Source organism: Theropithecus gelada, chromosome 16, assembly GCF_003255815.1.
Source record: "Theropithecus gelada isolate Dixy chromosome 16, Tgel_1.0, whole genome shotgun sequence".
In the NCBI taxonomy this organism is placed as follows: domain Eukaryota; kingdom Metazoa; phylum Chordata; class Mammalia; order Primates; family Cercopithecidae; genus Theropithecus; species Theropithecus gelada.
In genome coordinates, this window is record NC_037684.1 from 30,758,481 (window position 1) to 30,771,395 (window position 12,915).

General features: G+C 45.1%; 1 protein-coding gene across 5 annotated transcripts in view; it reads right to left on the reverse strand.

Moving 5' to 3' along the window:
• Positions 1–12,915, reverse strand: part of EZH1 (enhancer of zeste 1 polycomb repressive complex 2 subunit) — a 46,349-nt gene that overhangs the window by 22,063 nt on the left and 11,371 nt on the right. Inside the window, exons 2-6 of one of the 5 annotated variants that reach the window (XM_025361470.1) lie at positions 9,769–9,859; positions 8,088–8,215; positions 6,890–7,018; positions 3,269–3,388; positions 1,752–1,872 (exon numbers count right to left, since the gene is read on the reverse strand). In XM_025361470.1, the coding sequence (XP_025217255.1) occupies positions 1,752–1,872; positions 3,269–3,388; positions 6,890–7,018; positions 8,088–8,204 (487 nt within the window). In that variant the 5' untranslated portion in view covers positions 8,205–8,215; positions 9,769–9,859. The remainder of the gene's footprint in view (positions 1–1,751; positions 1,873–3,268; positions 3,389–6,889; positions 7,019–8,087; positions 8,216–9,768; positions 9,860–12,915) is intronic. The other 4 variants (XM_025361471.1, XM_025361473.1, XM_025361472.1 and 1 more) reach the window with 4 other exon arrangements.

Genomic DNA, 12,915 nt, shown 5'->3' on the forward strand with positions numbered 1-12,915 from the left:
AATACAGCAATTTTTCCTAAAATTGTACTTTATGGAGATGTACTACAATTTAGGAGGTCTTTGAACACTAGGAGGCACTGTGGACAAATAATGTAGTTCAACAGCATCACAACAGTGCCTACAATTGTCAAAAGAGCAGGTGGGGCTGTTGGTTTACAAATTGATGGGGAGCCTCTCCTCTTTCCATTTCTTACACATGGACAGACTTTTCTAGAATTATGACTAAATCCAAACAATTGCTTTTAGGAAATTCAGATTATTAAAACCATCTAGGGGATGCCTGGATCAAAGAAGTATGGCAGAGAGGCTCACTGCCATTCTCAGAGAAAGAGAAATAAAGAACAAAATGATCTTGGATGTACTTATGGAAAACTAAGTCCTAAGATTAAACTTATTTATACAATAAACTTTCTCTCCAGCCACTGATTACTACATAATCCTTTTATGTCCCAACTCCTTTTAAAATTTAACAAGGGTACTTTAAATAATTTTTATTTCTGTTTCTGCTGCTTGAATCAGAAATAACTAGGGAAAGAAAGTAAGAAAGAAAGAAAAAGAAAGAAAGAAAGAAAGGAAGGAAGGAAGGAAGGAAGGAAGGAAGGAAGGAAAGGAAGGAAAGGAAGGAAAGGAAAGAAAGGAAAGAAAGGAAAGAAAGGAAAGAAAGGAAGAAAGAAAGAAATAACTAGGGTATTTTGGACCAGGCATGTTGGCTCACTCTTATAATCTCAGAACTTTGGGAGGCCAATGTGGGAGGATTACTTGAGGCCAGGAGTTTAAGACCGGCCCGGGCAATGTGGTGAGACTCTATCTCTACAAAAAAATTTTAAAAATAAGCCAGGGCCGGGTGTGGTGGCTCACGCCTGTAATCCCATCACTTTGGGAGGCGGGTGGATCATGAGGTCAGGAGATAGAGACCATTCTGGTTCACAAGGTGAAACCCCGTCTCTACTAAAAATACAAAAAATTAGCCGGGCGTGGTGGTGGGGGCCTGTAGTCCCAGTTACCTCAGGAGGCTGAGGCAGGAGAATGGCGTGAACCTGGAAGGCAGAGCTTGCAGTGAGCCGAGACTGCACCACTGCACTCCAGCTTGGGTGACAGAGCAAGACTCTGTCTCAAAAAAAAAAAAAAAAAAAGCCAGATGTGGTGGAGTACACCTGTAGTCCCAGCCCCCCAGGAGGCTGAAGCAGAAAAATCACTTAAGCCCAGGAGGTCGAGACTACAATAAGCTATGATTGTGCCACTGCATTCCAGCCTGGGTGACCGAGTAAGACCCTGTCTCTAAAAAAAATAAAAATAAAAAAATTGGGCCAGGCATGGTGGCTCATGCCTGTGATCCCAGCACTTTGGGAGGCCGAGGTGGGTGGATCACCTGAGGTCAGGAGTACGAGACCAGCCTGACCAACATGGTGAAAACCCATCTCTACTAAAAATACAAAAATTAGCTGGGCGTGGTGGCAGACACCTGTAGTCCCAGCTGCTTGGGAGGCTGAGGCAGGAGAATTGCTTGAAACCAGGAAGCAGAGATTGCACTGAGCCGAGATTGTGCCACTGCACTCCAGCCTCGGCAACTAAAGTAAAACTCCGTCTCAAAAAAAAAAAAAATTAACTCCCAGTCATGTGATGACATTGAAATATTCTTCAGTGTGTGCCCCATGGGGCAGAAGATAAAAGCAAGATGGCGAGATGATGAGGTACCAAATAAGAGGCCTGATTCTAACAAAATTTTCTCCCAAAGAGTTCAGTACTGCTACCTTCTTCACCATGGACTTTCCCATCATAGTTATTGATCAGCTCCTCAATAAAAGTCTCATCTTCTTCTTTCACTTCATCTCCCATGTAGGGAATATTGCACAAAACCGTCTCATCTTCTACCTGAAATCAAACCAGATGTGATTCATTCCATGAAGCCATCATGCATCTCCTCTTTCCTATTTAGTGGAATCTTTGCTGAACTTTGTTTGCTGCTTGAGTCTCCTGAAAAATGCCTTTGTCCCAGAGTTTCCTGCATTTTAAACACTGGCCATTTTGTTTTGCCAGAAAAACCTCAAATGGGGCCAAGCGTGGTGGTTCACGCCTGTAATCCCAGCACTTTGGGAGGCTGAGGCAGGCGGATCACGAGGTCAGGAGATTGAGACCATTCTGGCCAACATGGTGAAACCCTGTCTCTACTAAAATACAAAAAATTAGCTGGGTATGGTGGAGTGCGCCTGTAGTCCCAGCTACTAGGGAGGCTGAGGCAAGAGAATCGTTTGAACCTGGGAGGCGGAGGTTGCAGTAAGCTGAGATCGTGCCACTGTACTCCAGCCTGGCAACAGAGTTAGACTCCGTCTCAAAAAAAAAAAAGTGGCTAATTGTTTTCATAAGTAGAGAGATAGATGGATAAATAAAAATGAAGGCTTCTAAGATTATGATGTGCAATTTAACTACGAAATAAACTGGGTAACCATAAGACATAGTATTTTATAAAATGGACTAAGATTCTACAATAATAAAAAAAAATTATGATTACAACTCATGCCAGTCACACTCAATGGGAACCTAAAGTCAACTGCAGCCTAGGCTATGGATATTTTTTGGCAGTAAACAATAGTAAATAATTTTGGGGGAGTGAGGTGCTCAGCAGAGAATACAGTCATTCTGAAATCCCCAAGTAGCAAGTAAAATTATTCTGAAGTTTTATTCTAAGAGATGATTCCCTTCTATAAACCTCGACCTCATTCCAACCAGTAGTACGGCTATCTGTCACCAGGCAGATGATAAGCAATGGCAGTATTTAGAGAGGAATGATTATCAAAACCACAAATAATCCTAATAGGAGTCAGCACAAAGGCCCAGATGAAAGGACTGTGTGCACGTCTGTTGTCTCAGCTGTTTTTGTAGCATCTTGCATTTAGAGAATTCATAAAGGATTACTCCATCAACAGGGAGCAGACAACCTGCTCAAGCCTCAAGAGTCTGATTTAGACCGCATTTAACTGTGCATAATATTGGGCCAAGGTACTAAGAGAAAATTAAAGTCTTGCCCAATCTTATTCACTTAAAAAAGAACCAGCATCAATTCCAAAGCACACATGAGAGAGCATAAAATCTGACAAGTTAGAATAACTTGCAATATATATTGTTTAGAATAAGTTAATTACCTTGTTCTGCCCTGCATGTCCTAGCTTTGTTAAGTATTGGACAATCTTTACCCTAAGAGGAGCTCTGGCATATCAACATAAGATAATCATACAGTTTAAATAACCACCCCAGTGCTTTCAATACATACCATAAAGTTCTGTTGGAGAGGGGACCAGGAATACATGATGGGAACCAATGCAACTGTGTTCAGTGACCTCATTAACATATGTTGGCTTGCAAATCCCGGGAAAATGCTCTCTATGGTACACTGAAATATAAGCAATGACATGGAGAGGGAAAGACGGGCATATAACCCAAGAAAGAAATGTAATTTCCTTCTAAAATTGGCCGGGCATAGTGGCTCATGCCAGTAATCCCAGCATTTCGGGAGGCCAAGACAGGCGGATCACTTGAAATCAGTTCGAGACCAGCCAGGCCAACATGGTGAAACCCCATCTCTACAAAAACATAATCCAAAAATTAGCTGAGCATGGTGGTACACGCCTGTAATCCCAGCTATTTGGGAGGCTGAAGCATGAGAATCACCTGAACCTGCGAGGCGGAGGTTGAGTGAGCCACTGCACTCCAGCCTGGGCGACAGAGCGAGACTCTATCTCAAGAAAAAAAAAAAAGAAAGAAAAAAATGATCTTAGTAGCCTCTAGTTCTTACAAACTAATAAATTAAACTAAGAATATTCAGATGGCATTTAAAATTATAAAAAATTTGGCCAGGCATGGTGGCTCATGCCTGTAATCCTAGCACTTTGGGAGACCGAGGCAGGTGGATCACGAGGTCAGGAGATTAAGACTATCCTGGCCAACATGGTGAAACCCAGTCCCTACTAAAAATACAAAAATTAGTCTGGGCGCGGTGGCTCATGCCTGTAATCCCAGCACTTTGGGAGGCTGAGACGGGCGGATCACGAGGTCAGGAGATCGAGACCATCCTGGCTAACACAGTGAAACCCCATCTCTACTAAAAATATAAAAAGAAATTAGCCGGGCATGGTGGCGGGCGCCTGTAGTCCCAGCTACTCGGGAGGCTGAGGCAGGAGAATGGCGTGAACCCAGGAGGCGGAGCTGGCAGTGAGTGGAGATCGCACCACTGCACTCCAGCCTGGGCGACAGAGCGAGACTCCGTCTCAAAAAAAAAAAAAAAAAATTAGCTGGGCGTGGTGGCACACGCCTGTAGTCCCAGCTACTTGGGAGGCTGAGGCAGGAGAATCGCTTGAACCCGGGAGGTGGAGGTTGCAGTGAGCCAAGATCACGTCATTGCACTCCAGCATGGTGACAGAGCGAGACTCTGTCTCAAAAAAAAAAAAAAAAAAAAAAATTTAAAAACAAATTAATAAATTGAGAGTTTTATAACATCATCTTGCAAAAGGAATCCCTAGACTGCAAACCTGTGAAAAGCAGAAACTCTTTTTTTTTTTTTTTTTGAGACAGGATCTCACTCTGTTGCCCAGGCTGAGAGCAGTTGTGCAATCACAGCTCACTGCAGCCTCTGCCTCCCAAGCTAAAGCCATCCTCCAACCTCAGCCTCCCAAGCAGCTGGGATCACAGGCATGTGCTACTACATCCAGTTAGCCAGCTAATTTTATTTATTTATTTTTGTAGAGACAGGGTCCAACTAAATATTGCCCACGTTGGTCTTCAACTCCTGGACTCAAGCAATCATCCTGACTTGGCCTCCCAAAGTGCTGGGATTACAGGTGTGAGCCACTACACCCGGCCAAAAGCAGGGACTCTTCTTCACCTTTGTGTCCTCTACAGAGTTCAGCATAGTACTTCCCAAACTCAACTGATGTTTACTTCAACTCAAACTGTTGGTCTACTTGGGTCGTACATAACAATAAAGAGCCTCTGAAAGTCCTGAGAGATGAGGAAGTTTTCTGAAGACCTAAACTTTAAGACAGTGGACATCAACTTAGCTGCATAGGTGATAGGGATAGTACATGGAGAAGCAAAGTGGTATAGAAATTATAGTAACATTCTGATTCAGGAAAGATATTTGCTCTCAATACACCATCTGCTTTTTGTTTTTTGTTTTGAGGTAGGGTCTCACTCTGTTGCCCAGGCTGGAGTGCAGTGGCACAATCTTGGCTCACTGCAACCTCCACCTCCCGGGTACAAGCAATTCTGCCTCAGCCTCCCAAGTAGCTGGGATTACAGGTGCACACTACCATGCTCAGCTAATTTTTATATTTTTAGTAGAGACAAGGTTTCACCATGTTGGCCAGGCTGGTCTTGAACTCCTGACCTCAGGTGATCCATCCGCCTCAGCCTCTCAAAGTGCTGGGTTTACAGGCGTGAGCCACTGTGCCTGGCTTCTGCTTTCTTTTTTTTTAAGAGACAGAGTCTCACTCTGTCACCCAGGCTGGAGATCATAGCTCACTGCAGCTTTGAACTCTTGGGTTCAAGTGATTCTCCCACCTCAGCCTCCCAAGTAGCTGGGATTATAGGCATACACTACCATGCCTGGATAATATTTACTTTTTATATTTGAAAAATATTATCTATTTCCCAGGTGTTGGAGGTTACAGTGAGCTATGATAATGACACTGCACTCCAGTCTGGGTGACACAGTGAGATCTTCTCTCTAAATAATAATAATGATAATAATTTATTTTCATAAAGTTTCTTTTTTTTGGAGATGGTGTTTTGCTCTTGTTGCCCAGGCTGGAGTGCGATGGTGCCATCTCAGCTCACTGCAACCTCCACCTCCCAGGTTCGAGCGATTTTCCTGCCTCAGCATCCCTAGTAGCTAGGATTACAGAAGTGCGCCACGATGCCTGGCTAATTTTTTTGTACTATTAGTAGAGATGGGGTTTCACCAGGTTGGCCAGCCTGGTCTCAAACGCCTGACCTCAGGTGATCCACCCGCCTTGGCCTCCCAAAGTGCTGGGATTACAGGGTGAGCCACCGCGTCCTGTCAAAGTTTCTTAACTAGAACGTTCTTTTATTTATTTATTTATTTATTTATTTTTTGAGAAACAGTCTCAGTCTTTCACCCAGGCTGGAGTGCAGTGGCGTGATCTTGGCTCACTGCAAGCTCCACCTCCCGGGTTCAAGAGGTTCTCAGGCCTCAGCCTCCCAAATAGCTGGGATTATAGGCACGCACCACCACACTCAGTTAACTTTTGTATTTTTAGTAGAGATGGTGTTTTGCTATGTTGGCCAGGTTGGTCTTGAACTGCTGGCCTCAAGTGGATCCATCTCCCTCAGCCTCCCAAAGTGCTGAGATTACAGGTGTGAGCCACTGTGCCCGGCCCCCAAGATTATTCTTGAAGCTACAGATTTACTATCTTAATAATTCAAAGTTGACTAAAATAACTGTATCTATTAACCTTAACCTTATTTATTTATTTATTTCCTTTCTTTCCTTTTTGTTTTTTTAGACATAGGGTCTTTCTCTGTCACCCAGACTGGAGTGTTGTGGTGAAATCATAGTTTATTTCAGCCTTGAACTTCTGGGCTCAAGCAATCCTTCCACCTCAGCCTCCCAAGTAGCTGGGACTACAGGTGTGCACCACCACGTCTCGCTAATTTTCTTAAAAAAATTTTAGAGACACAGTCTATGTTGCCCAGGCTGGTCTCAAATTCCTCACCTCAAGCGATCTTCCCACCTCAGCCTCCCAAATAGCTGGGAATACTTGTGTGAGCCACCATACCTTGTCTTACTTATTCACTCTCTAAAAAGTCACAAATATAGGAAAAAGCTTTAAGCCCAAGGAAGAGAGGAAGACTGAGCTTAAACTCCCAAAAGTACCTTTTTGAGAAAAGGGTGTCCACTCACAGGCTTCATCGACTGAACAGGTTGGACACGAAGCTTCTTCCATTCTTCATTGAGGATCTGGGTTTTTTCTTGAACCTTTGCAAAATTTGCCACATACAAAGCCTAGCAAAGCCATGGAAAAGATTAAGATATATTGTTACTAGGCCGGGTGCGGTGGCGCAAGCCTGTAATCCCAGCACTTTGGGAGGCCGAGACAGGCGGATCACAAGGTCAGGAGGTCGAGACCATCCTGGCTAACCCAGTGAAACCCCGTCTCTACTAAAAAATACAAAAAACTAGCCGGGCGAGGTGGTGGGCGCCTATAGTCCCAGCTACTCAGGAGGCTGAGGCAGGAGAATGGTGTAAACCCAGGAGGCGGAGCTTGCAGTGAGCTGAGATCCGGCCACTGCACTCCAGCCTGGGCGACAGAGCAAGACTCCATCTCAAAAAAAAAAAAAAAAGATACATTGTTACTTAACTAATTAATAAATACATTATTTTTTTTTGAGACGGAGTCTTGCTCTGTTGTCGCCCAGGCTGGATTGTAGTAGTGTGATCTCAGCTCACCACAACCTCCGCCTCCTAGGTTCAAGCGATTCTCCTACCTCGGCCTCCCAAGTAGTTGAGATTATAGACACAGACCACCACACCTGGCTAATTTTTGTATTTTTGGTAGAGACGGTGTTTCACCATGTTGGCCAGGCTGGTTTCAAACTCCTGGCCTCAAGTGATCTGCCCGACAGCCTCCCAAAGTGCTGGAATTACAGGCATGAGTCACCGTGCCTGGCCTTTTGTTTTTGTTTTTTTGAGATGGAGTCTTGCTCTGTCACCCAGGCAGGAGTGCAGTGGCACCATCTCGGCTCACTGCAACCTCCACCTCCTGGGTTCAAGCAATTCTCCTGCCTCAGTCTCCCGAGTAGCTGGGATTACAGGCGCATGACACCACGCCTGGCTAATTTTTGTACTTTTAGTAGAGATGGGGTTTCACCAGGTAGGACAGGCTGGTCTCGAAGTCCTGACCTCAGGTGATCCACCTGCCTCAGCCTCCCAAAGTGCTGAGATTACAGGTGTGAGCCACTGCGCCTGGCCCTGTTAAGATTTCAAAACGAAAGTTAAAAAAAAATTCCAACCCCTTTACATTGGATCAGTATATTGAAATACATAAACTTTCACTTGGGAATTATTTTTTTACCTTTGCACCCATATTTGCCTGAAGCCGTTTAAGTTGTCGAAGTCGCATATATTCAGATTTCACTTTTCTTTTCCAGTAAGTGATACATTTGGAGGTAGGGGGATTTGGTATTTCCATCTTGCTCTAATCTAAGAGAGAGAGAGATGAGAATTAGCATTTTATTACCTGGAAATGAAGCACTCCTCAAATACAAAAAAAAAAAAAAAAAAAAAAAGATCAATTATGCTTTCATTCCCATTAAATTTACTCATAAAAACATAAATTTACAGAACCCAAATGTGTGAGTTCAACAAAAAGTTTCAATTTAAAAAAAAGAGGCAGTGGCTCATGCCTGTAATCCCAACACTTTAGGAGGCCGAGGTGGGAGCACTACTTGAGCCCAGGCATTTGAGATCACCTTGGGCAACATGGTGAAACCCCATCTCTACAGAAAATACAAAAATTAGCCAGGTGTGCTGGCGAGTGCCTGTAGTCCCAGCTACTCAGGAGGCTGATGTGGGAGGACTGCTTGAGCCCAGGAGGTCAAGGCTGCAGTGAGCCGTGACCACGCCACTGCACTTCAGCCTGGGTGACAGAGTGAGACCTTGTCTCAAAAAGCAAAACAACAAAAAAAAACAAAAAACAAGTCCAGGCATGGTGGCTCATGCCTGTAATCCCAGCACTTTGGGAGGCCAAGGTGGGCAGATCTTCTGAGGTCAGGAGTTCGAGACCAGCCTGGCTAACATAGCGAAACCCCATCTCTACTAAAAATACAAAACAAAACAACAACAAAAAAATTAGCCAGGCATGGTGGCTTGTGCCTGTAATCCCAGCTACGTGGGAAGCTGAGACACGAGAATTGCTTGAACCTGGGAGGCAGAAGTTGCAGTGAGCCAAGATCGCACAACTGCACTCCAGCCTGGGTGACAAAGTAAGACTCCATCCCCCCTGCAAAAAAAATGGCCTGGTGTGGTGGTTCATGCCTGTAATCCCAGCACTTTGGGAGGCCAAGGCGGGTGGATCACAAGGTCAGGAGTTCAAGACCAGCCTGGCCAAGATGCTGAAACCCTGTCTCTACTAAAAATACAAAAATTAGCCGGGTGTGGTGGCACACGCCTGTAATCCCAGCTACTCAGGAGGCTGAGGCAGGAGAATGGCTTGAACCTGGGAGGCAGAGGTTGCAGTGAGCCAAGATCGCACCACTGCACTCCAGCCTGGGCAACAGAGCAAGACTTCATCTCAAAGCAAAAACAAAAACAAAAACAAAAACAAACAAAAAAACAACAACATTTCACATTAGCAATTTCTGGTCCAATTATCAAAAAGCTTAGCCTCTGTCCTCCTGTGGTATCTTGTTTTTAATTTACCACTTAAGAAGTTCTCCCACAGTTACTAGGAACTTGGATTACTTCAAGATATGTAAGTCTTCTCTTTACTTTGAGTAAGAGAAGTGGTCAGCAAGAACCAAGTTTGCATCCAAGGGTTTCATGGAAAGACCCACCTATGTTACAAAACCATACTGCCAAATTGTCTAAATCTACCACATGCCTAGCAGTAAAAGTAGGATATGACAGCAGTATAATCTTATCTCCAAGTCAGCAGCAAGACATATGGAAATAGCAATGCAAATCCTCCCTTTTTTGGTATTTGAATTAAGGTTCAACGTTTTAAAGAAGTATGTATTATAATATACTTTACCTACCTCATAGAATGCAAGGGGAAGTGCTGGGTATTACGGTGTGCCTCTGTTCTTCAGGAGAATGGCAAGACACAACAGCAGAACAGATGTCCAGCTTTTCAAAAGAGAACAGACAGTGGTTCTATTAAGTTAGTGCGGCAAGTTAGACCCTGAAACCCTCGGTAGGATTTTCCCCCAGAATCAGGAAGACTTCAAGGTTTCTCCTGCTATTTTTGTATGTCTAAGACAGGTCTCTATAATACTTGATGCCATTCGGGAAGAGGCCCTTTACTTTATTAAATTATATTTTTCTTTTTTTTTTGAGACGAAGTCTCACTCTGTCACCCAGGCTGGAGTGCAGTGGCCGGATCTCAGCTCACTGCAAGCTCCGCCTCCCGGGTTTACGCCATTCTCCTGCCTCAGCCTCCTGAGTAGCTGGGATTACAGATGCCCACCATCATGCCTGGCTTTGGGAGGCCGAGGTGGGAGGGTTGCTAAGAGGCCAGGAGTTTGAGATTAGCTTGGCCAACACGGTCAGATCCTATCTCTATTTTTCAAAGTTTTCTTTTGCTATTGTTTTTGTCATTGTTTAAAGGAAAAGAGGCTGGGTGCAGTGGCTTACATCTGTAATCCCAGCACTTTGGGAGGCCAAGCTGAGAGGATAGCCTGAGCTCAGGAGTTTGATACAAGCCTGGGTAACATAGTGAGACCTCATCTCTATTAAAAATAAAAAACATCATCCGGGCATGGTGGTGCGTGCCTGTAGTTTGGGCTACTCAAGAAGCTTAGGCGGGAGGATCACTTGAGCCCAGGAGATCAAGGCTAGAGTGAGCTACTGAGATTGCACCCCTGTACTCCAGCCTGCGCAACAGAGTGAGACTCTGTCTCAAAAAAAAGAAAAACAAAAAGAAATGATCAGGCCACGTGCAGCAGCTCGTGCCTATAATTCCAACACTTTGGGACTCTAAGAAAGGCTGAGGCGGGCGGATCACCTGAGGTTGGGAGTTCGAGACCAGCCTGACCAACACGGAGAAACCCCGTCTCTACTAAAAATACAAAATTAGCCGGGCGTGGTGGTGCATGCCTGTAATCCCAGCTACTCTGGAGGCTGAGGCAGGAGAATTGCTTGAACCCAGGAGGCAGAAGTTGTGATGAGCCAAGATTGCACCATTGCACTCCAGCCTGGGCAACGAGAGCGAAACTTGTTCTCAAAAAACAAATAAATAAATACATTAATAGAAAATAAACTGGCTATAGTGGCAGATGCTTGTAGTCCCAGCTGAGGTAGGAGAATCACATGAGCCCAGGAGTTCAAGACTACAGTGAGCTATGATTGTGCCACTGAAATCCAGCCTGGGCAACAGAACAATAGTCTGTATCTCCAAAAAAAAAAAAGAAATCGTGTGGGCGCGGTGGCTCACGCCTGTAATCCCAACACTTTCGGAGGCCAAGGCGGGTGGATCACCTGAGGTCAGGAGTTCAAGACCATCCTGACCAACATTGTGAAACCCTGTCTCTACTAAATACAAAAATTTAGTAGAGGCACGGTGGCTCACACTTGGAATCGCAGCACTTTGGGAGGCCAAGGCAGGTGGATCACCTGAGGTCAGGAGTTCAAGACCAGCCGGGCCAACATGGTGAAACCCCGTCTCTGCTAAAAATACAAAAATTAGCTGGGCATGGTGGTGCATGTTTGTAATCCCAGCTACTTGGGAGGCTGAGGCAAGAGAATCACTTGAACCTGGGAGGCAGAGGCTAGAGTGAGCTGAGATCATGCCACTGCTCTCCAGCCTGGGTGACAGAGCGAGATTCTGTCTCAAAAAAAAAAAAAGAAGAAATTAGCCAGGTGTGGTGGTGCATGCCTGTAGTCCCAGCTACTTGGAAGGCTGAGGCAGGAGAATCACTTGAACCTGGGAGGCGGAGGTTGCAGTAAGCCGAGATTGTGCCACTGTACTTCAGCTTGGGCAACAAGAGCAAAACTGTCTCAAAAAAAAAAAAAAAAAAAAAATCTGGGTGCTCATGCCTGTCATCTCAGCCAGCACTTTGGGAGGCCAAGGCGGGCAGATCACGAGGTCAGGAGATCCAGACCATCCTGGCTAACATGGTGAAACCCCGTCTCTTCTAAAACTACAAAAAATTAGCCCGGCATGGTGGCAGACGCCTGTGGTCCCAGCTACTGGGGAGGCTGAGGCAGGAGAAAGGTGTAAACCCGGGAGGTGGAGCTTACGGTGAGCCGAGATCGCACCAGTGCACTCCAGCCTGGGTGACAGAGCGAGACTCCATCTCAAAAAAAAAAAAAAAAAAAAAAAAAGGCCGGGCGGCTGACATCTGTAATCTCAGCACTTTGGAAGGTTGAGGCAGGCGGATCACGAGGTCAAGAGATTGAGACCAGCCTGGCCAGCATAGTGAAACCTCGTCACTACTGAAAATACAAAAAATTAGCTAGGCATGGTGGCGGGTGCCTGTATTCCCAGTTACTTGGGAGGCTGAGGCAGGAGAATTGATTGAACCCAGGAGGTGGAGGTTGCAGTGAACCGAGACAGCGCCACTGCACTCCAGCCTGGTGACAGAGTGAGACTCCATCTCAAAAAAAAGACAAAAAAGTCATCAGCATGGACAAGAAAACAGCAAAATTTGACCCATTACCACACATATACCACAATAAGCTCATGATTATAATATCTCAGGCACATGGATTTTTTTTTTTTGAGACGGAGTCTCGCTGTGTCACCCAAGCTGGAGTATAGTGGCACGATCTCAGTTCACTGCAGCCTCCACTTCCCAGGTTCAAACGATTCTCGTGCCTCAGTCTCCTGAGTAGCTGACATTACATCACCATGCCCGGCCAATTTTTGTATTTTTAGTAGACACAAGGTTTCACCATGTTGGCCAGCGTGATCTGAAACTCCTGGCCTCAAGTGATTCGCCTGCCTCAGCCTCCCAAAGTGCTGGTATTACAGGCATGAGCCACTGCGCCCGGCCAAAATAATGGTTTTAAATTGCAATCCCTCTTCCGTTCCTTTTTGGCATTCATTTTCCTTTTTTCCTATTTTGCTTTTTGAAATAGTGAGCTTAGGTTTCTCCATGTATTTGAAAATGAAGATTTCCAGCTGGGGCAACATGCCAAAACCCAGTCTCTACAAAAAAAATTACAAAAATTACCCGGGCTTG